Consider the following 22,802-nt stretch of genomic DNA (forward strand, 5'->3'; position numbering starts at 1 on the left):
GTGCGGAGCTGCCGGCAGGTGGCAACAGGGGGCCGAGACGAGGGGAGAGGCAGCCGAGGGCTGGGCGAGGCGGGGGGAGCCCCGGGGGGGTCCGCGGGCAGGGGTCGGGGGAAGGTCCCTGCCTCCGGCCAGAGCCCCCCCCCCCGGATACTGCAGCCCCGGGTTCCCAGTGCAAGGCGGCAGCGCCTGAACCCCCCCCCCGCAGCTGGTTCGGCTGCTCTCCTGCACCCCCCAGCCCGGGATGGGGGGGTTCTCCCCATTGCCCACCACTGGAAGCATCTCCTACAAGCAAAGGGATGCTTGGCTCCAGCCTCACGCCCCCCAGCCTCGGCCCCCCAGCCTCGCTGCCCTCCAGAAGCGTGCTCGGTCCTGCTGGGGCTTCCCCCCCCCCCCCCAGAAGGCAGCCACTGGCTGTGCTGTTTTGCTGAGCCCTGATCCTGGCACAGGCCGGGGTGGGAAGCGAGGCTGCATCCCCGCTGCAGCGGTGCTTGGCCACAGCCCTGGGGCTGAGCTGGGTGCAGGATGCTCCCCCGCCCCAACAGGATGGTGCTGGAGGCAGCCCCGCTGCCCAGGCCGGCTCCTCCGCCCTTGCCCTTCAGCTCGTCCCTGCCCCAGGCTGCTGGGGTTGCGCATCACAGAGCAGGGATATGGCCCTGAGCAGCTTGAGGTGAGCAGGATGGCAGCACAGCACGTCGGACGTGCAAACCTTCACACCCTGCCCTGCCCTGCAGCAGCCTGGGCCCCCGCCTCGCCTCCCCACCACGGCAGAGCTGAGCAAAAAACACAAGGCTGGAGCGGGGCCGGTGCTGACAGCAAGCGGGAACAGCCACAACGTTGTTCCTAGTTCCCTTTGATCACAGCCCCCGTCTCCCAGCACTGGTGGCAGCCGTGTCCACCTGATTAGCGTCTCGCCAGTGGCTGCACAAAACGAGCTTTGCTACAGCAGAGCGCACGCAGCTGCAGGGAGCTGCCTCCTCCGTGCCATGCCGGTGCTGCGCATCTCGCCCCACGTGCACTGATTGCAGCACCCCGAGCCACCGGGCGCAGCACCGACAGCTCTGCGTGCCCCTAATGCCCTGGTGGCGTGGGGCTGGGCTCCCCCCGGGTCCCCCACCGCTGTCCAAGGAGCATGCACAGCCTCCAGCTGGCACAAGGCAGAGGTACAAACCCACCTGGGACAGGGATGTGGGCATCCCAGGGCCACCCGCATGTCCCCCTCCCACCCCCAGCATGTACTCAGCAGTAGGTAAAACCATCCCTTCCTCTGCAGGCAGCCTCACATGGACCTGCCGCAGGTTTTCTTCTCCTGCCAGGCTCATCCAGGAGCTTCGTGCCCCAGAAAGCGCTGTGGGAAAGCCTGGGGCAGCCAGCTCCTGGCGGTGCCAGTCCCCGTCCCCCGCATCCTTCCCAGGGACGGGTCCCTGTGCCGAGTGGCAGGGGACGAGGGGAGGCCGCCGAGCAGATGGGAGGCCGTGAAGTTCGCGGGTAACTTTGGGAACAGTTTCCACCTCCCAGCACGATCCCAGCCTGGCGCCTGGAGCCACTTCCACATTGCTCTCCAAGGGAGCAGCTGTCAGAGTTAGCATTTCAGTGGAGAATATTTCCTTTTGCCATCTGCTCTTGCTATTAAAGCCAGGCGAAGGCAGGAGAAGGCGACCATGTCAGACTGGAGTAAATCACTTTTTTAAGCCTAGCTTCTTGCAGCTCCGTCCCGGCTTCGCTCTATCAATCACCGGGGCTCGCTCGCAGCGCGCGCGTTTATCCCCTGGAGCTCATTAAAACGAGCTCCGTGCAACAGCAGCAGCAGAGATGAGACGCCGGTGATGCTGCTTAATGAACAAACATCTTAATTACTGGGAGTTTTTACCTCCTGACGGATCAGACGAGCAGCCTGGATGGAGCCGGCATGCTAATGACCCAGCACCGGCGACAAGAGGGCTAAGAGCAAGTGCTGCGGTGGCTGGGGGCGATGCCTGCCCTCGCCCCATTTGCAGCCTCTGCAGCCTCCTTCCCTTCCCCAAGCCGACGGAAGAACAAGCTCGTGGCAACCTGGGGCTGGGGGGGGTTATTTTATTCTTTGCTTTGGTCTATACAAAAACAACTTACAGAAATAATAAAATCTTCCATTCCTGAACCACACTCCAGTAACAGTCCATCCATTTCCAGTCGGAGCATTAAACCCTCAACTCCAGAGCCTCTTTTAAAAAAAATCGTTAGGTAAGGAAAGAGGGGACGGAAACACACCACTCACCAAAAAGAAGGGAAACGGGTTAAAATGTGCAACAGAGATCAGTACAAGGACACGGTTCCTAATGCTGGAGTCACTTCTCTATTGTTACTGTTAGGACAGGCAGTTACACAAAGTCAGCTCCCCAACGGCTGATCAGAAAGAATTAAACCGCAGACATCCCGATGGCTAAAACGAAGGTCTTGGGACATGGGACCATTTGTTTTCAGCAAACTCCGGATTGGCCTGATTAAGTAAGTCAGAGTTCGCAGAAGACAAAGGGTTTTCTCATGTTAGATTCCTTTTCTAGAACACTAACACGCAGAACGAGTAGTGGGGAAGTTAGAAAGCACAAACTGAAAGACGGCAAAAGCCGTTGGCACCATATTAAAAATAAAAAAGAAATATATATATTCATAGAAAAGACTATTTTGCCAATAAAAGGTTGATAATGATGCAAGGTTTGTGTGTCTTAAAGCTTCAGAAACAGTATCTTGGATGCTGGATGCGGCAGTAGGTGCTTGAAGCAGTCCCAGGAGGAAGGACCTTCTCCACAGACCCACAGCGAAGAAAAAAAATAATAATAATAAAAATTGAGAAAGAAAACCTCTCGTGGGAATGGAAAAGTTTGTCTTCTCAGGCACTTCTGTCTCCCAAGTCCTTCTCGCGAATGCTCAGCTCTGGGGCCACCCTCTCGGGATGGAGGAAACACCTGCGGCGCGGCGGGAGGGAGCTCACGTCACCCAGCGCGGGGGGCTCGGGGAGCAGCGCCCCGCGCACCCCCCGGCGTTACCTGGTGCGGGGTCTGGGGCGCGGGTTTAGGCGAGCATGTGGTCGGCGAAGGGCGCCCGGACGCCGTCGCTGTAGGCGTCCATGGGGTAGTCTCCGTCCATGTCCATGTGCATGTCGATGGGGTCCAGGGGGATGTCACCCGAGTACATGGGGCGGTAGCCGGGGTCCATCTCTGCCGGGGGACAAGGGACACGCAGCTCAGCTCCCGGTGCTGGGGGGCAGCTCCCGGGCTCAGCCGTCCTCCTGCTCCCCCTGCCCTGGGCAGCGTTTGGCATGCGGTGCTGCGGGGGACACCAGGGCCATCTGCCACCCCCTGCCCCAAAAGCTGCGGGCACAACGTGGAGCCGAGGGGCGCAGCTCCCGGGGAGCTGAGCATCCCCACGCAGGCCAGGCAGCTGCCCGAGACAGCTCGTTGAGAGCATTTAAAAGCAGCATGGTTCTGGTGACAAGACACTGCAGGACCCCGCAGGAAGGGTTCACTCTGTACTCACCGTCTGAGTAGGGCTCGTTGATGGGGATCATGCTCTGAGCCTACGAAAGAAGGCGGCACGGTTTTAAGACGCAGGGAACGTGCAAATGTGCGCGCGATGCTCCATGGCTACGTGGTGCCCAGCCCCGTCCCGTAACCCAGGGCTGCTGGAGAGCCAAGGCTGCAGCCCGGCCACCTCCCACCTCCCTCTGTCCATCCATCACCCCCATCCCAGCTCTGCCAGGAGGCAGTGACAGCGTGCGGAGGCAGAAGACAGCCTCCCCAGGAGGCCCCCATCCCTGCGAGGCTCGTCCCCGTGCCCAGCGCGGTGCTCACCGCCTCCCACGCCGCGGGGTCGTGCTTGAAGAGGGAGTTGGTGAGCTCCACGGACACGCGCTTCCTGTAGTCGGGGTTCTTGTCCTCGGAGATTCGGAAGAGCACGGCAGCCGCGTAGGTGGCTGCGGAGGGACAGGAGGCGCCGCTGACCCGGGTGGCACGGGGAGCCCGGCTCCTCGCCACGGTCAGCCCGAGGATTCCTGGTTTGGCTGCGCCAACAAAAGGCAGCAGGGCCCAGGCTGGCTGCACTCACCTGTCCCCTCGTTCCTGGAGTGCAGCAGCTCCATGAGTGGAGCCGAGGCCCCCTCGGCATCAATGGCATCTGCTGCCTCCTTGTCCTGGGCCAGCTCGCACAGCACGCCGGCCGCGACGCGCTGGATGTTTTCCACCGGCGAGTAGAGGAGCTGTCAGGAGAGATTAACGGCAGCGTGAAGCAGTCGGCGCGGCTGCCTTCGTGCCCCTGATGCAGCCCGAGACGGGCGTGCTGCCAGCTGAGCGCCACGGCTCCCAGCCCACCACGGGGACGTGCCAGCGGCTGGGAGGTGGCACGGCGCAGCCCCGGCGCCCCCAGCCCCTGACCTGCACGAAGAGAGGGATGGTGTTGAGCCGGAAGATTTCCATCCGGTTCATGGGGTCCCGGGCCAGGATGTGCAGCGCTCCCGTGCATCCCTCCACGATCTCCTCCATCTTCACGCCGTCCTACGAGGGGACACGCGCTCAGCCAGCATCCCCACACCAGGGCACGGCCACGTCATGGGGACATGCCACCCCATGGGGACACCAGACCACGCCGGGACTGGGAATGAGGGGCACAGGCAACGCGGCCAAACTCTGGGACTCACCGTGTAGGGCTGCTGCGTGCCGGCTGCTACGTGACGCTGAGCATCCTGGTGAGCCTTCACCAGCAGCTGGACCAGGCGGGGGATGACGGCCGCCTCCTGCAGCGGGGCATGGTTGGCCGGGCACAGGGCCAGGTTGCGGATCAGGCCGATGGTAGCCTGGAGCAGGGAACCGGGAGGGACAGAGAAATTCGTCAAACAGGGACCGGAGGCGTGAGTGCACCCCGCAGGCTCCCTGCCTGCCCCCACACCACCTCTTTCTGCAGCACAGGCTGACTCCAGCTTCCTGCACTCCCCCCCACCGGATCTGCCTCCCTCCTTGCTGCGGGGGCGGCCGGGGGGGGGCGAGGATTGATTTCACTACAGCAGCCGAGCACGAGCAATTTCCTCCCATTAGCGGCCGCCAAGGACGCAGCCCTGCGGAAGCTCCAGCAGCCACCGGTGCTCGCTGCCTCCGTCCTCCAGCTGCAAACCCCACCGGGGACCAGCAACCTGGGGGCTCGCTCGAGTCCAGCCCCCAAATCCCACCCCCCCAGAACCTCCCACACCTTGACCAGTGGCCACTGGTTGGGCTGGTTGAGGAGCTTGACGATGGCGGGGATGCCGTAGTTGAGCCGCACGGAGTTCTGCGCCATCTCGGCCTCGGGGTGCCGGCTGGTGAGGTGCCGCAGAGCGCACACGGCCGGCTCGGTGATGTCCTCCTTGTCGCCCGCCCGCAGGATGGTGTGGATCAGGGCCTCCACCCCGTTCGACTGCGTCACCAGGGTCTTGTTCTTGCTGTTGTTGCAGGTCAGGTTGGAGAGGGTGCCGGTGGCACAGGTCAGCACGTTCACGTCGTCGGAGCTCAGCTGGTTGACCAGGATCTTGAGGACGCCGTCCAGGCCCTCCTGCAGGAGTGGGAACGAGAGGTCAGAGCAGTTCCCCCCACCAGGGCCAGATCCTGCCCAGCGCCTCGGCTGAGCTCCATCCAAGCTCTTCCCCTCTTGGGGTGTCAGAGCTTCTCCCCGTTACGCGGGCAGAATGCCTGCCCCAACCATGGGGGCTCCCCCCCAGGACCCGATCCCCTCTCCTTCGAGCCCCAGGCCCATGCATCTGCATGACACCAGAGCTTGTGCAACCCCTGCTGCTGTTCCCAGCATCATCTGGGCAGAGCGAATGGCAGCACCCCAGACATGCGCAGCTTCACTCCGAGTTTAGTATCTCCACCAAGTTTTCCCTGCTGGAAACGCACAAACAACGCAGCCTCCAGCTGCTCAGAGCAACGCGAGAAGCCAGCGCTCCCCGAGCTGTCCCAGGGTGACCACAGCCACGGGCCCAGCTGTGCAGGCAGGGCCAGGAAGGGGTTAAAGCAACGCGGCCGCGTCCCCCCCCCACACTCAGCCGAGCCAGGGGACCCGGCTGCGTGCCTTCCACCGCCAGCCCGAATAGTTTCCACACTGCATCAGGCGCTAATCCGTGCGGAGTCGCAGCCCGAGCACCACATGGGGAACGCATCAGGAGGCGGCGAGAGGCTGGGAAGAGCAAGCCCTGTGCAGAGCCCTGGGCCACCCTCGAGCCCCACGGCTCCCGGGGCTCGGTGCCAGGGCAGCATCCTCGCTGGGGGAAGGAGCTGCTGCCGTGAGCCAGAGCAACGAGCAGCCCTGGGGATGCTGCTACAGCCGGCGGGGATGCTGAGCAGCACGAGGACAATGCTTCGGGTTCAGCCTGGCACTGGCGCAGGGCTCCGTGGAGAGGGGCACGCTGGCGCAAAACCCATCCGACAGCCCCGAGGTGCTCCCCAAAAGGCTGTGCTGGAGCACGACGCAGTGTCCCCAACTCTCACCTGCTTGGTGGCCACATCGGAGAGGTTCCGCAGGGTCCAGAGACAGTTCTGCACCAGCCTGGGGCTGGAGCTGGTCAGGTGCTTGCCCAAAGCCTGCATGCCGCCTGCCAGGGAAACGAGACACCGAGCCGCCTATAAATATCCAGACATGCAAAGCGTCCCCAGCGGAGAGGAAAAGGGAGCAACAGCAGCTCTCAGCACGGCGAGCGTGGGCTGGATGCCACCCGACTGTTGCCTCCAACGCACGACGTCGCCTTGTGGCTTAGCGGAGGCTAAATGCGGTGCAGGAAGGCAGCTCCCTGCCCGCCAGCTGGGCCGGCTCCTGCCCACGCACGGGCCCAGGAAAGCACCTCAGCAAGCTGTCACAGGCACCAGGCCACGTACAGGTGGTTTTACCTGGCCGTGCAAGGCTTCAGAGCGCCCTGCACGTCAGCTGTGAGATGGCGGTAGCCATCCGGGGGAGGAACAACAGCAGGATAACCCCCCTTGGACACCGGGGCCAGGGTCCCCCCTCGCCACCCCAAGGGGCAGGGAGCAAACAGGGCCAGGAGGAGTCACTACTGCAGGAGGACGAGCCAAAACCCTGCAGCTCTGGCATCTGGCACGAAGCGTGGCTTGGGGAGCAGCCTCAGGAGGCCGGACACCCTCAGCCGCATCACCCCGAAACCCCAAAATCCCAAATCCCCAAACGTCCTGCTGTCTGTAGAGGCTGCGCCCCCAAAGCCTCTTACCGGCCTCAACGATAGCGGGCTTGTTGCTGGGACACACCGACAGCACTTTGAGCACCCGGCTCGTGGTCCACAGCAGCTTCTCGTAGTTGTAGCTGCGCATGATCTGCACCAGGGCTTGGGGTCCTCCGTTGGCCAAAATAATCAGCTGCGAGGCAAAGGGGACAGGGTCAGGGGGTGCGGCAGCTCTGGCCACACCAGCCCTGCGCACCGCGGACCCCCGTCCTGCGAGGTGGGGTGGGGTGGGCAGCATCACCCCCGTCGGTTCGGTCTGGGGACCAAACCTCAGCACCCTGCGCCACGCAGCCACGCGAGGCTGCAGCGACTTGAGCGTAGGAGGAGAGAGCATCAGCCCAGAGGAGCAGCCCAAGAACAAAGATGGAGCCGTTGCCCTGAGCAGCGGAGGGAGAAACCCAGCCAAGCCGCTTTACCGGCCAGACTGGGACCGTCTGCGCCGGCGGGGACGTCCTGCCCGCGAGGGGTCGGACGCGACAGCGCCGCAGACAGCGCCACCGCTCTGCCTCGGGGCACGGCCCGGGGGGCCACACGGCCCAGATAGGGGGGAGCTGCCCCCTGATGCCCTCCCGGGCTTTTGGTCTGCGAGGTCAGGCGGCTGTCCCCCGCCCCTCGCCACCCCGTCAGGTCCCCGCTTTGTGCCAGCCGGCGCCCCGGGGCTCACCTTGCTCTCCTGGTTCCCGTAGGCGAGGAGCTGGAGGCAGTCGGTGGTGATGGCCAGGAACTTGGGGTTGTTCTTGTTCAGCAAGGGCACCATCTTCTGCAGCCCGTCGGCCAGGCGCACGGCCATCTTGGCCCCCTCCTGGTAGAGCAGCAGGTTGTGCAGGGTGGTGATGGCGTAGAAGAGGACCGACTCGACCGGCGAGCTGCAGGCGCAGGAGCCACGTCAGCACCGGCGGCCGCCGCTGGGCTCCCCACGCTGCAAGCGGGGCCCGGGGCGCTGCCTGCACCCATCTCTGCCCACCCAGCACCCTTCCGCGGGTCCCAGCACCCCAAATCCCCATCCAGCCTTGGGCACCGCCAGGGATGGGGCACCCACAGCTCCTGTGAGCTGTGCTCACCACCCTCAGAGGGAAGAATTTCCTCCCTATATATCTAATAATGTATCTATCTAATCTAAACCTACATTTTTTCAGCTTAAAGCCATCCCCCCTTGTCCTGTTGCTACCCCCTACCAACAAGTCCTTCCCCAGCTTTCCTGAGGTCCCCCTGGGGCACGGGAAGGCTGCCGTAAGCTCTCCCCAGCGCCTTCCCTTCTCCAGGCTGAGCCACCCAGCTCTCAGCCGCTTCACAGCGGAGGGGCTCCGGCCGCTGAGCATCCTCGTGGCCCTGCTCTGGAGCCACTCCAAGAAGCTTTTCCTTCTGCTGCTGGCCTCAGGCTCCAGGTGGGGGTCTTTTTTTGGCACGGGCAGAAGCAGGACCCCTTCCTTCCCCTCCTTTTGCCCCCCATGAGCCTGGCTGGGACACCTCGGCTCCACCACCCTCTTAGGGCCACCCCGGTGGCCGTGCCCTGCTCCCACCAGCACCCCCTTACCTGAGCATCCTGACGAGGGCCGGGATGCCGCCGGACTTGAAGATGGAGAGCAGGCCCTCGCGGTGGTGGGAGAGGTTGTGCAGGATGCTGGTGGTGCAGCGGGCCGTGTCCAGGTCGCTGGTGCTCTGCATGGTGCGCACCACGGCCGCCACGATCTGGGACGACTGCATCAGGGCACGGCGGGACGCCTCCTTCTTGGAGAGCTGGTTCACGATCATGGCCGCTTTGCTGACAACCACCTGGGGTTGGGAGAGGAGTTGGTGGGTGGAGGGGGTCCCAGGGCAGCCCCCCAAAGGCACACCAGCGTTCCTGCTCTGCTTGGGCTGCCCACATCGAGGGCTGCTGCTTGGCACAAGCCTTGTCCACCTCGCTCCAGGAGCCACGCAGCAGCTCGCAGAGTAGGGTCTGACCCCCGGCACCGAGGAAAGGGGGCAGGCAGCGGGGTCTGGAGCTTTGAGAGCGGGCAAGAAGCCTGTGCAAGGCCAGGACTACGAGGGCTGCGTCAGAGCAGCAGGGACAAGCTACAGAGAAAGCAGAGGTGGGCTCCATCCTGCTGCAGGGCGGAGGTGACCACAGGGCTTCGCCACGAGGAAGGGAGCTGGATGGCAGCAGCGGTCTGGGACCCCATTTGTGCCACCCTGGCTGGGGAAGGACACCCCAGGAGCCCTGCAGCTGGAAGGCCAGAGAAATGTGCAATCAAGCTGCGTTTCCTTACTGGGTCCTCGTCGTTGAGCAGCTTGGTGAGCTCCGGGATGGCGCGGGTGGCCAGCTCGGCGTCGTCCTGGTAGTTGATCAGGTGCACGATGGCAGACTTGAGCATCTGCGAGGGCTCGGCCAGGCGCTGCACGTTGGTCTGCTGCCCCTCCACCTGCGTGGTGATGAGCAAGGAGCGGTCCTCCACCGTCTCGGGGTACATGGCGGCCCGGACGCGCTGAGCCCGGGTCATGGCCAGCTGAGCCTCCATATCTGCTGCGGGGAGAGACCGGGAGGCAGCGTCAGAGGCTGGGGATCTCTCGGAGGAGAGCTCCCCAAATTTCAAGGAGCTGAGCAAGAAGAGCTCAGCACCACGGCACCAGCCATGTCAGCAGTCCCAGCACGTCCTGCGAGGAGCCGGCGCTTCCGAGCGTAAACAGATAGGGCGGCGGGGAGATAAGACAACGCTCAATTAGGCAGCGTGATTAAGCAATTGTCACACGAGGCCCGTTAATTAAAAAATTAAGGGTATTTGCAACTCAGGACAGGCTGGCATTGGGGATTAGGAGAAGGACACGGAGGCCTTCCTGGTTGAGGCTGCGGGGATGAGAGCAGCAGGAATGTCCCCAGCAGAGAGCTGTGGTCCCCAGCTGCCCGCGGCAGGGACCGGGCAGGATTTGTCCCTCTCCACGGGGCTCTGCTTCCACTGGGAGCTTGCAGCTCAGCCCTCCGGGACCCATCACCGGGAGGCGAGCCACGTATCTGACTAGAGCAGATCTGCCCTCTTTTCAGGGATAAAGCTGGGGGAAGCAGCTCCTTCAGCCCAGCGGGCTGCACCGCCGTCTGCTTCGCCCCAGCAGCAGCGGGGGAAGGCGGGCGGGCTGTCAGGGTTTTACAGCGTGTACCGAGGGCTTTGCCAGGCACAGCGAGACAGGTTTCCTGAGCAGGCAGGTAGCAGAGCAGACGGCCGACCCGTGGGCTGGGATCAGATGTTCCTCTCCGGAGCCAACCGACCGGCAGGCTGGGATGTGTGCGCACAGCTCAGCACCAGTGCGGGCTCTGGCTGCGCGCCCTCGACGCGAGAGCTCTCGGCGCAGGGGAAGGAGGACGGGCGGGAGGATATTTTAGGCAGCAACAACTCCCAGGGTGTGGAAGGCTGCGTGGAGGAGTGCCCAGAAGGAGCACGGTAAGCACAGGCCACGGGAGAGCCGTGGGGGAGGTGGAAGAAGGAAGAAGAAACGCAGCTGAGCTGGTGGCTGACCCCCTTGGCATCCCCCTCCCGGCCCCTACCTTGTGCTTGGCTCTGGCCTCCTCCCTGGCAGTAGCTCGTGGTGGTCTTCTTGATGGTGTACTGCTTCCCGTAGACCTCGTCATCGTCCCCCAGGCACTTGCTGCTGACGGAGGGCACCTGGGTGTTGACGCCGGAGTGGATGCCCGAGTCGTAGGTGTAGGTCTGCTGCCACTCCGTCACCTTGATCGGCTGCTCCATCATGTTCATCACCTCCATGGCTGCTCTGCGGGGCAGGGAGCCGAGAGCTTGTAGGGCAGAGCCTGGGGTCTCTCCGCGGCACCTTCCTGCCCCTCTCCCCCGCTCCACGGACCCCGGCGGTGCCCCCGCCGCAGCCGAGCGCAGCCGCCCGGGCGCAGCCCGCGAGCAGATCGCTATCTGCCCTCCTCCCCCAAGCGAGATGAAAGGCGGCACCGAGCTGACGAACCCACAGCTCAGCACTTTGCTGCTCGTGTTCAGACACGAAGCGCGGCTGCACCCGGCGCTGAGCCGCCCGCCAGCCAGCGCCCGCCGCGCGAGACCGCGTCTCAGCGCCTCGGTGCCGAAGCGCGAAGGGGCCTCCCCGCTCCCGCACGCAGGCTGTTTAAAGACCAGGTTTTGGAGACGGGACCTGACAGCGAGCTGAGGACGAGGCTGGGACTCTGAGAATAAAATAAACCGTTCAAAGGCTCTTATAGGACACTCCTAAAGCACCTAAAAATAACCAGGCGAAGCCAGCAGCTCAGTTCTCCCCATGGCAGCCCTGGTGCCCGTGGTCTGGGTGCTCCCTGTGCTGAGCGTGGTGCCAGCAGCTCGCTCACTGCCAGCCCCTGGGGGTCACCAAGCAGCCAGGTTGGGCTGGGGCACACCAGCGTGGTCCCCAGAAGACTCATCCAGCAACGGGTGAGCCAAGCTGTGGCACGTCCCCATGCTCATGGTGTGCCAGGGCTGTGAGCAGTTCGGGGAACAGCCAGAAACCCAGCGTCAGAGCCCTGGGAGGGGAGGGAGAGGGAAGTGGGGCAGCCCCATCCCCTGGGAAGAGGGTCCAGCAGCAGCTGGTGCTAATGAATTATTGCAGAGGGGTGGCAATGCTGGTCTGGCTGCCCTGGCAGCCCCAGCAGGGAGGCTCACGGCAGTGGGAAGCAATACTGGGAACACCCTGGGTACGGGGTCGCTGCACCCAACGCCAGCGTGGGAGGCTCCGGGAGCAAAGGGGAGCTGGGACCCAAGGGAGATCCCAGGCGGAGAGGAGCAGCTCCCGCTCGCAGCCGCCTCCTGCGTGCATGGCGATGCCGTGAGTCACCACAGGGCTGGGGCAGACGGGAACGCTCCGCTCCCCGCCGGCCTCCAGCAGCTGCCTTGGCCTCCGGGGAGCCCGTCGGCGGGACGAGCCCTGCTCCAGCCTCGCGTGGCTGCTCCAGAGTCTCGGGGACCAGACTCCGATCCCCAAACGCACCGTGGCTGCTCCGTCCCCAAACCCAGAACCAACTAACCCGGGTGTACTTTTGGAGCGGGGCTGGGTTTTTGTCGTCTGTAGCTTGGGGATTTGGGGGGAGGAGAGGCGAGGGAGGATAGCGCAGCCCGCAGCAGCTCAGGGGGGGCAGGAAGCTGCAGGGCTGAGTCACCGGCCCTGCATGCAGCCCCCGGCAGGGACGGGGGCACCCAGCGAGCCCCCGGCCTCCTGCAGCACCCAAGGCCGCCCGGGCGGGGATGAGTCAGAGTTTCAGACTCGATAAGAGGCGAAGGGAGCAGCTGCCGCGCGGCGCCCGGCGGAGCTGGGAGCAGCGCTGCCAAACAGAGGCGTAATTACCACCTCCACCAGCACTGATTCATGCAGCAGGCTGGACCAGGGCGGCCGCGTGCCCGTGGCCCCGATCCAGCTCAGAGCTTTCGGGGGAAAAAAAAAAAGGGGGGGTCCAGCATGGCTGGCACTGCCACCCACATCCTCCCCAAGCAAGCAAGGGGCAGCAGGACGAGCCCCCAAGGGCGGGCAGCCGTGGTACCCCACCACCCAAGTGAGTCAGGGCGTTGGGTGGTGGCAGAGGACGCGGATTGCGCAGAGCTGGGGGGGGGGGGCCAGGGCGGCGCGCACGGGCTTGGCGCGGCTCGCCCCAGCGCTGCGGGCTGTTCCCAAGGAGCAGCCGAGCCCTGGCGAGCGGCACAGGCCAACACTCACCGGGAAAACATCCCGGCCCAGGTACGCAAACCCCTTCCTGAGGAGGGGTGGAGGTCAGGGCGCAGCAAGGCCGGAGCATCCTGCATCCCACCAACCCCCCCCCCCCCCCAGCAGCCTTCCTGGCAGCGCGGTGGGGGGGCTGTTCCCGTCGGTTTGGTGTTCTCTGAGCTGTAAAGCAGCAAGCCGCACACCGAGCGCTGCTCCGGCTTTAATGGCTTGTGCATAATGCATGTTTATAAGGCAGTAAAAGGCAGCCCTGCTAATGGAGGCCACGGGAGGCAGGTTATTCCCATGGCAGGGAGCGGGCCGGAGCTGGGCTTTCCGATCAGTGCAGAGCAAAGGGGGTGGCACCGGGGGCAAATCCAGCCAAGCTGGGGGGGGGGGGGGGCACAGCTTGCAGCCAGGCCCAGGTCCTGCAGCAAAGCCCCAGCGTGCACTCTGGTGTCAGGGGGGGTGTTGGCGAAAGCAAGGCCTCCCCCTTTGGTGACCACGGTGTTGGAGCCTCCAGCTTGGGTCAGGAAGCCTGACAAAACGCCACCAAAGCACGGCCACCTGCCACCACAAACAGGTTGGGTGCCTGGATCACGAGCTGAGGAGCCCCCCCAGCCCTAAAGCAGGGCAGCAGCAAGCAGAGGACAGGGCTGGGGCAGCAGGGGGGAGGATTCCCCTCTCTGATGGCAGGAAGGGCCCCACGGTGCCACCATGGAGCAGCTGGCACCGACGGGGCTCACCGAAGCCATCAGCGACCCCAGCGAGAAGCAGCGTGCAGAGCCCTGGCAGCAGCCCCAGCCACCCGCCAGGTCCCCACACCAACGCTTGGGAAGCTGCCCTGGACGGGGCTGGACAAGGGGAGAACAGAGCCAAGGGCATCAAAAGCTTCCCCACGGCACAGACGAGGTGGGGGTGGGAGCACCCCGGCACCCGGAGCTGGCAGGAGGGGCCCGTTCCCATCCGCACGCACTCAGCCAACCTGTCACGGCTGCTCTGCAATTCACAGGCGTTTGACAAGCACTTAATTTTTCAAACATCCCCGAGTTCAGCTCAAACGCTGACTTTTTACATAGCTGTGCATTATGCATGAGCCATCCCCCCGCTGCCGCCCTCCTCCCTGTCTGCACCACAAGCCTCAGACATCAAAAGCGAGCGGAGCTGCTCAGATCTACGACGGGCTCAGCTGATCTGCCCCAGACAGGCTACGAGCAGCAGAATAAACCCAGGCTAATGAGCACGGGTGTTACTGTGAGATACCAGCCCCGTTAGAGCAGCCCCAGCAGCACTGCCCCGCTGATGGGCACCAGCCCAGCACCGCTGTGGGTTTGCTCCCTGCCACAGGCAGCCGGTGAAGCTGGTGGCACTGAAGGTGACAGGGCCAGTGGAGCAAGTGTCAGAGGCTCCAGAAGCAGACAGGGATGCTTCCTGAGCCCTGCATCGAGCATCCTGTTGATCGTCACACCGAGGCCCGACACCAGACACAAGCGTTTCCATCCCCTCCGCTGTCCTCAGATGTCCCCACTCCTCAGCGGGGACCGAGCTGGCAGGTGACACCGCAGGCAGGGGATGCTGCTTAAGCCTGGTTTGACCTTCACAAGCATCCGTCACAGCCAGATCGGGGCTTCTGGAGGTGAGCAGCTTGCAGCAGAGCATGCAGAAACAAGAAAAGCAGAACCCTCAGGACCCTCGCCTTCCCCTGCAGCTCGAGAGCCAGGAACCGGGCAAAGCTCTCGGTTTGTGCAGAAAGCAGCGAGCTGTGTGCAGGGCACACAAGGGAACACCTGCTCCAGAAGGGGCAGCCCCACAGCAGAGGCAGGCAAGCAGCTCCAGCCACCCCAGTGCAGGGCAGGGAAAAGGTTAAATCCTCCCCCCCCTGCTTCCTGGAGCCAGGCATCCTGGTGGAAAAGCAGAGGAAGTCACCAGCGCTGCACAGCCCCGGCCAGAGGGCTCATCTGTCTCCAGGATTATTTGATCAGCAGCCAGACGGCATCGTCTCCCCACGGACACCGTCTGCGGAGGAAGTCTCCAGTAAACTCCAGTAAACACGCGTCCTCCTGCCCGGAGAGCCCCTTCCTCCGGGGACAAGCAGGACGCAGCCTCCGGAGCCCGGCGCTGGCACCGGTTTCCAGCTGAGCTGCCCGAGAGAAGCAGCAGGGAAGCGATGAATACTGCTTCAGGCAGAAATAGTTATTGCCCAGGGACTCCCTGGCATGCTGGGGATGGGGCTCACGGTGCTGCCGGAGGGGAGCGAACCCCAGGCTGGGGGCTGTGGTGCTCAGCGGGACCCTGCCCCTCTAGGTCACAGCAGGTGGGGGCAACAGGAGCAACCCCAAAACCCAGATCACGGACTTGGGGTACCCAGAAGCAGGCAGCAAGACCCTGATGCAGTGGTGGTGCGAGGCAGGGCCTGATCCTGAAGCTGTCCTGGCTGGGCAGGGGGTAGAGGAGCCTGGGGCAGGAGCTGTCAGAGCCCCCCCGAGCTGCCAGCACCCCCCAGCCCCACAGAGAACAAAGGGCAGCAGGGCTGGAGCTCCTCTGTTCAGGAGCTGCATTGTGTCCTGGCAAGCTGGGCTGCAGGAAGCACGTGAGCGATGGTAATTACAGTTACTTGGGCTTTTAAGAAAAGGAAAGAGGTATTTAAGGCAGTTCAACAAATACCATGCAAGAAAAAGACTATTTTAGAAGCACTTCTGCTGCACGCAAGTGATCTCCGGTCCTCCCCGGGCGCCTGGAAGAGCAGGAGGATTATTTGGTGCCGCTCAGACAAAGCGGGGACGATGCAGCAGGGCTGGGGCAGCCACAGCCCAGAAGTGACAGTGCCACCGCCGTGCGACAGCTAACGAAGCCGGGACAGCCACCGCAACAGAGCCGGCACCGTATAAAAGCTTCAATGGCTTTGAAAAGGATCCATGGCAAGAACAAGCGGCGCAAGGAGGGAGAGAATGGAGCTTTTCAAGACCTCGCCGGCATCAATGGGATGCATTAAAGTCAGAGCCCTGCTCGCGCAAGCCGTTTCAATGAGGGCTGTACAGTGAAGAGAAGTCAAAGGATTCAAAGGGGGATGAGAGAGCAGCTTTAAGTTTAATGAGGAGGAGAGCGGCGGCGGGGAGCAGCCAGCGCGGCAGAGCACCACGCACCCCGAGCTCAGCCCCGCTCCGGCCCTGCCCTCGCCAGCCCTCAAACAAAGGAGCTGGCCGCCTTTGTTCGCGGTGTTTGCACGTCCAGAGCGGCTCCTGGCCACCGTTTGCACACCCAGAGCAGGTCCTGGCCACCGCTTGCACAGGCAACAGGCTGCGGCCACACATGGCTCAGGTGGGCAGCGAGGGGCACAGGAGCCACTACCCAGACCCACACCCCATAACCAGAGGCAGCTCTTCAAGCCCTATTTATTTCTCAGCTGCTCCCAACCAGGTGTTTGAGAGCTACTGACAGCCTCGTGTGAAACCCATTTCTACTCCCCCCCACCTGGCTCCAGCCCCAGATCCCCCCCACAGCACCCACTCTGCTCCCTGGTGCTCTCCATCAGGGCACAGCTCACTGGGGACACACGTGCCCCAAGCCTTGCCATGCCCCAAGCCTTGCCATGCCCTGCCTTCACCCAGATTAGGGGTTACTGACAGCTCCAGCACACACACACTGCAATATTTTGGCACTCCCCATCACAAAACAAGGTACCATCCGCTGCACATCCCTCCCTTGTGGGGGCACACACAACACTGGCCATTAGGGTCACCCTGCAGCACGGACCCAGCAGGTCCCTTGCGTCTTTGGCTGCCCTTCTGCCCTCAAATCAAGGCGCAAGACTCTCAGCCAAGGCATTTCAAGGCCAGGAAGAGCTCGGAGGTGGGACTTTGCGCTGCATGGCTCTACCTGCAGCCCAGCCCAGCTCCCCACCCCACACACCCGGTGCAGGAATCACCCTGATTGCGGCGCAGGGCGGAGCGATCCCATCCTAAAACACATTCCTGCTAAGGCATGAAGTCACCCTAGAGAATACTTCTCCTGTGAGAGTCCAGCCGGCCCCTTCCAGCTCTGTCCTGGCCACCAGCACCCACATCCCTCCCTCCCTGCACGCATCCCCGCGGCTCTGCCCAGGTCAGGTATTTTCACACCCTGTGTGAGCAGGGCACCGGCCTCTTCCCAGGGGGAGGAAAGCTCTAAGCCTCCCCTCCACCCTCCCGAGCCAACACCCATCCTCTGCCATCAGCAGGAGCTTCTCTCACACGTGGGAAGCCGCTTCCCACCCCACCCTGCTCCAGCCTCGGAGCCGCACGGGGCCAGCAGCACCCAACGCTGCTCCTGCACCCTCGGACACGAGGCTGGGTGCTGTGCTAAACAAGGGCAGAGCAGGAGCGCGTCCCATCCAGCCTCACCCCTTGACCTGTCTCAAATGCATTCAGAAGAGGTGGTTTTGGTAAAAACCTTCAGGTGCCACGACAGCACCCACCTCCCGTGCATCCCGCTCCCTCTCCTAGGGGACACCAGCACCCATGGAAACCCACGGAGGCACCAGGAACAGGAGGACCCAGGTGGGCAGATCCCCTCCACAATAAAAGTTCACCAAGTCTCTTTAGAAACACTGCTGGGAAAAACGGGAACTCGTCGCTTGTCCACGGAAAGAACTGGCACGGTGCAATTAATCACAATAACTCCATCTGGATAAGAAAAAAATTATTTTGTTTTAAAGAGCACCAAGAACACGTTGTCCTTTAAGAACACGATAATTGCAGGTTTTTTAAATTTCAGCTTGGAGGCTCGCATGCTGTCTCCAGCTAGAATAATGGTGTCCAAAAAACACAGGATTCTGCCACCTGGCCCTGATTCTGCCAGCGAAGAACAGAGGGAAGAGAAGGGAAGCCGGGCTGAGAGCTGCTGCGCCCCAGCTTAATTTCTCCATCCGATTGCATTACATCTGCAAAGTTCAAATGCTTCACAAGGAATTATCACCAACACCCGTCAGCACCCAGCCTGTCGGAGCAAGTTAATGATTTGTCACCAGGGCTCAGCCCGCGTGTCACAGTGATTACGGCAGGCTCTTTACAGCAGCCAAAGGTCTCCAACAGCAGAGAACCAAACGCCTTTTGCCCACCGAAGCACCTCCGAAAGCCAGCACACAGAGCAGGACCACAGCGCATCCTGAGACCACAGGGATGTGGATAAAGGAGCAGGACAGCACCAAGCAGGATTAACGCCCCAGCAGGGAGCAGCTGGTTCATCACCCTGGAAAATGCTGGCAGCACTTGGTTTCCTGGTGGCATAAGGGGCTCATGCTGCTGCCGAGATGCTCAGCTCTGGCTCCTGCCCCCCGGCACAGCATCCCCTGCTCCATCCCCACCTGCAGAAGGGACCTTCACCAGGGTCACAGGGAAGATGCCACAGGGTCAATTCCTAGTCCCGGGCTGGGTCTCAAACACCAGAGCAGGCAACATTGCTTAACCCTACAAGGGCACTTGCTCATCTTCACAGCCTTGAGAGCAATGCATTGGGTCATCCAGGTGTGGGATATCCAGAAAGCACCGAGCATCCTGAATCAGCCCCCTTCGCAGCTCCGTGTCTGAGCCAGCAGCTCCTTGCTCAGCACCTTGCAGAGAACCTGAAGCCCCAAGGAGCCGTGCTCCAGCACAAGGCTCCTGCCCTTTTTCTAAAGGGATTTTAGATCCGAGCGACTGAAGCATTATGAAATGCCTCCGGGCCTGTCAGCATCCGCAGAAAAACCTATTGGGGATGGCAGATTTAGAGACTCCAAACCCCTGGCTAATTAGAAACATCTTCCTCTGCCCCTGTAGCTGTTCAGGGAGCGCGTTACCCCTGCACACGAGGTGGGAGCACAGCGCTTCACCTTCCCTGCGTGGCTCCTGCTCCAGGTAGGAAGCTTCAGAGCCTGCTCTGTGCTGTCATGGCAGGGCTCAGAGAACAAGACACGGATGTGCAGGACCCAGCCCTGCTGCTGCACATCCCCACAAGCTGTGATGCTCATGGGCAGTGTGCTGAAGCCTGGACCCTTGGCAGCTGAGCAGGATGAAACCCAGGGCACTCAGAGGCACCTCACCACGACAGGAGGATGCAAAAACCCAGGGGACAGCTTGCAAGCCAAAATCCAGCTCAGGGTCAAGCACACGCTGAGGACAACTCCCAAGGGAAGCAGAACGAGGACTGATGCAGCACAAGTGGGACAAGGAAGCACCCAGAGCATCCCCTTCCCGCTGCCAGACCCTGAAGCTTTGGGGTGCAGGAGCATGCACCAACCAAGCCACCCCGAAGTCCTCTCCAGCACCTGATCCCTTGCAGGACGTGGGATCCAGGAGGAGCCTGATGTTTAGCTGAACGGTAATGGGCTGAACAGGAGCAGGCAGCAACACGCCTGAGCATGGCCCAGATTTTGGGCTGTGCAGGGCCACCTTTGGGACAGCACCACAGGGCGCAGCAGGGCTACGGGTGGCTGAAATTTTGGAGCATTCTGCAGCTCGGTGCTGGCCAGCAGCAGTTTAAACACAGATGTGTTTTTTTAGCTGCTTAGGTCAAGTTTTAAGACTTTTTTTGGCAGCTGCTCCCGCGTGCAGAGGCAGCATGCCTGTTCCGTCCCCAGCCCTGCAGGACTGGGGTAAAACCAACCCTGCAGGAGCGAGAAATGCTGCACCAAATTCAAGCCTGCGAGCCAGGCACTGCCAACAGGTCCACAGCTACTTCTGCACAGCCCAGCTGGGGACACCCTGGGTCCCACAGGACCAGCTTGGACCCAGAGCCACCACCACGGTCCCATTTGCTGGGTGATCCCAAAGCCTGCCTGGGTGGGAAAGCACCAGCTGAAGTGAAGGTGAAAGCTGGAAACAGTGCCACAAGAAGTCCGAGGCAGACTAACAAGGCTTTAAGAGATGGTAAATTTATTTTTAGGTTCTGTGAACTAGAAGCCAACCTGATTTATGATTTAAAATTTCAAGACCGATGCAAAACTTGGTACAGATGCAGCAACTGAAGCCTTGCAAGTCGCCTGCGCGGAGCCCCCGTCCTCCCCAGCTCCCCTCCTGGAGGCTCTGCCATCTGCAAGCCGAAGCCCTGAGATGTGGAAGTGCGATAAGAAGCCAAGCACCAGCAAATGCTCCCACACCAAACCACAGCCTCGAAGGGAAGCCATCGTCACAGACACAGCCTCCACTGAAAAAGCCTCGCAGCTGCGGAACAGTTGCCTGGCCCAGCTGCTACATCTGATTAAGGATTTCAGGTGGGGGGGGAACAAAGAGGGGGGAGAATTAACAGGATTAGGGCAGTACTAAACAGTAATGCTAAAACACAGCACCAGGACCAGAGGGGAAATTCCTCAAGGTCTCCAGGTGCAATCCACCCTGGATTCTGCTGTGCCACCAGCGCCACAGACTCAGACCCCCGTGGGGACAGGGGCTCCAACACCCAGGCCCTGGCTGTCCCCAGGGCTGCGGGCGCTTCCTGGGGCAGGGAAGCTGCACCACAGCAGACAATAGAGCAGGAGAGCCATTGTTTGGAGGGGAGGGCCCATCCTGCCTCCTCCCAGCACTCCCCAACTGTTGGAGCTGACACAGCTCCAGGGACTCGCGCCCTACAAAAACAGCTCCCTGCCACCTGCGCTGCCACAGAGCCAGCTCTGAAGGGGACACTGAAACACCTCGACCACCAGGGCCACGAGTTCTTCACGTTCCTGTCCTACAATCCACCTGTTTAAGCCAAGCTTGCAATAAAAGATTGTTATTTTTAATGACACTCTATGGGAATCCTCTGAAGCAACGAGCAATTATAGGCTTCAAATGCATAAAGACAGTTTAATTGGGTGCTCCACGCCCTCCCAGCCTGCCCTGGTAGGACACCGACAAGGACCCGGGAAGGGACCACGACCCACCCGGCTGCTCCACAGCCCCCCCAGGGGTGGGCTGGGGGCAGCAGGGGGGCAGGACCCCCCCAGCACCCAATGCAGGGGGAGAGATCAGTGCATGGGGACACCACTACCAGCACACGGGGGGTCAGGCTGTCACCCCAACGGTGGCACCATTACAACGGGGGGGCCCAGGACCAGTCCTGGGGGGCACTGGGACCCCCCCCAAGGTGCTCTCCCATCACAGCCATGCCCCCCCCAGCAGACACCCGTGCTCCTGCCACCTCTCCCCACGCTCCTCGCACGACAGCCTACGTCTTCCCTCGGCGGGCAACTCCCAGCGACGTTTCAGCATTATCCTTTCATCTGCGCTGCAAACCTGATTAATTAGGCTAATCACTCAGCTAACGCAATTAGAGCCCTCGCTGCTCCCCAAACGCCAGCCAGTTTCGCTCCCCCCCCGTGTTCTCCGGCTCGGATTTTCGCCGTCAGCCTCTCGCGGGGGTTTCGGACGGGAAAACTCCTTCCTCCTCCTCCTCCCTCCTCCTCCTCCCGGCAGGGCAGCGCCCGGCCGTGCCTCCAGCCAGCCCCGCGGGGGGACCGGGGGACGGCTCCCGCCCAGCCCCGGTAGCAGCACGGAGCCGCCTCCCGACCCCCGGTACGGGCTCGCCCCGGGGAGCGGCCGGACGGGACCCGCTCCGCCGGCGGGGAGAGGAACGAGCCCGGGAGCGACGCCCCCGGACGGGACGGAGCCCCGGGACCCCGCCCGGTTCTCGCACCGGAGCCCTCACCGGCCCCGGACCCCTCCCGGTCTTTGCCCCGGGACCCCTCCCCAGCCCTGGGACCACTCCCGGTTCTCAAATCGGACCCTTCCCAGCCTCGACTACTCCCGGTTCCTCCCGGTTCATACCCCAGGACCCCTCCCCAGCCCCGGTACCCCTCCCGGTTCTCAAACCGGACCCTCCCAGCGCCGGGATCCCTCCCGGTCCTTACCCCAGGACCCCTCCCCAGCCCCAGCTACTCCCGGTTCTTGCCCCGGGACCCCTTCCGGAACCAGACCCCTCCCGGTTCTCGCACCGGGACCCTTCCCCGGCCTCGAGATCCCTCCCCAGCCCCGGTTACACCCGGTTCTCGCCCCGGGACCCCTCCCCGGACCCCTCCCGGTGCCTGCCCGGGGACCCCTCCCCAGCCCCGGTTGCCTCGGGGGACCCCTCCCAGTTCTGCCCCCGGTCCTCGCCCCAGCCCCGGTAACGCCCGGCCCCCGGTGCCCCCCCCACCCCGCTCACCTGCGCGCCGCTCCCTGCGCGGGCACTGCCGCCCGCCCCGCTCCTGCCCGAACAAAAGGCGAGCAGCGCCCTGCCCCGCCCCGCCCCGCCCCGCCAACCGCCTTCCCCATTGGTTCTCCCGCCCGCCCTTCAGCTCGGGTCCCGCCCCCGCCGGCCGTGTTTATCCGCTCGCCATTGGGCGGCGCGCGGCCGCCCCGCCCTTCGCCGGCAGGGGATTGGGCGGAGAGGGAGGTGGGAGGGAGAGGGCGTGGCCAAGAGAGGGAGGGGCCCACCTGGGTGACGTCAGGAGGGCGGGGTCGGGGAGGGCGGGGCTTGGCGGGGCGGGGCGGGGCCGGGAGGGGCTGGGGGGGGGGGCGCGGGGACCCCCCCCCCATGTCCCCGTCCCCCCCCCGTCCCCCCCAGACCCGGCTCTCCCCAGCCACCCCTCCCGACCCCCCCCCCCCCCCCCCCCACCTGCAGCACCCCTGGGTGCCGGATCCCCCCCCCCGGGGACCCCCCCCCAGCACCATCCACAATTTATCGCATGTCCCAAAACCAGGCGGTTTCACACCAAAACCAGCCAGGAGCATCCCGGGGGGGGGGGGGGGGGGGGGTCAGGGTGTGGGACCCCAGCGGGCTCAGCACCCCTGTGTCCTATGGGAGGGGGGGTCTTTTTGCCCTCCAAAGTGCCCCCCACACACACCGGGGGGGGGTTGGCCCCATGGAGACCAAACCAGCCAGGTTTCACCCCAAATTGTGTCCGAGCCGGTGCGAAACGAAGCACTGAGGGCGCAGGGCCCGGCAGGGT

The 22,802-nt window shown here is 63.2% G+C and overlaps 1 protein-coding gene across 2 annotated transcripts; it reads right to left on the reverse strand.

Annotated features, from left to right (window-relative positions):
- Positions 1 to 2,053: 2,053 nt before the first annotated feature.
- JUP (junction plakoglobin) lies at positions 2,054 to 22,108 on the reverse strand. 2 transcript variants are annotated; one of them, XM_083809234.1, is made up of 15 exons: positions 22,016 to 22,108; positions 10,746 to 10,969; positions 9,478 to 9,728; positions 8,763 to 9,001; positions 7,893 to 8,094; positions 7,217 to 7,361; positions 6,486 to 6,589; positions 5,212 to 5,550; positions 4,667 to 4,822; positions 4,404 to 4,523; positions 4,078 to 4,228; positions 3,825 to 3,946; positions 3,511 to 3,550; positions 3,021 to 3,191; positions 2,054 to 2,939 (listed from the first exon to the last, which is right to left on the reverse strand). In XM_083809234.1, exons 2-14 carry the CDS (start codon positions 10,960 to 10,962, stop codon positions 3,046 to 3,048), a joined length of 2,232 nt encoding a protein of 743 aa, XP_083665360.1. In that variant the 5' UTR covers positions 10,963 to 10,969; positions 22,016 to 22,108; the 3' UTR covers positions 2,054 to 2,939; positions 3,021 to 3,045. The 2 variants fall into 2 exon arrangements, with proteins under 2 accessions (XP_083665360.1, XP_083665359.1); XM_083809233.1 differs by having other exon boundaries at positions 9,478 to 9,731.
- Positions 22,109 to 22,802: the final 694 nt, after the last annotated feature.

Source organism: Anser anser (genome assembly GCF_964211835.1).
Source record: "Anser anser genome assembly, chromosome: 23".
NCBI classification, from domain to species: Eukaryota; Metazoa; Chordata; class Aves; order Anseriformes; family Anatidae; genus Anser; species Anser anser.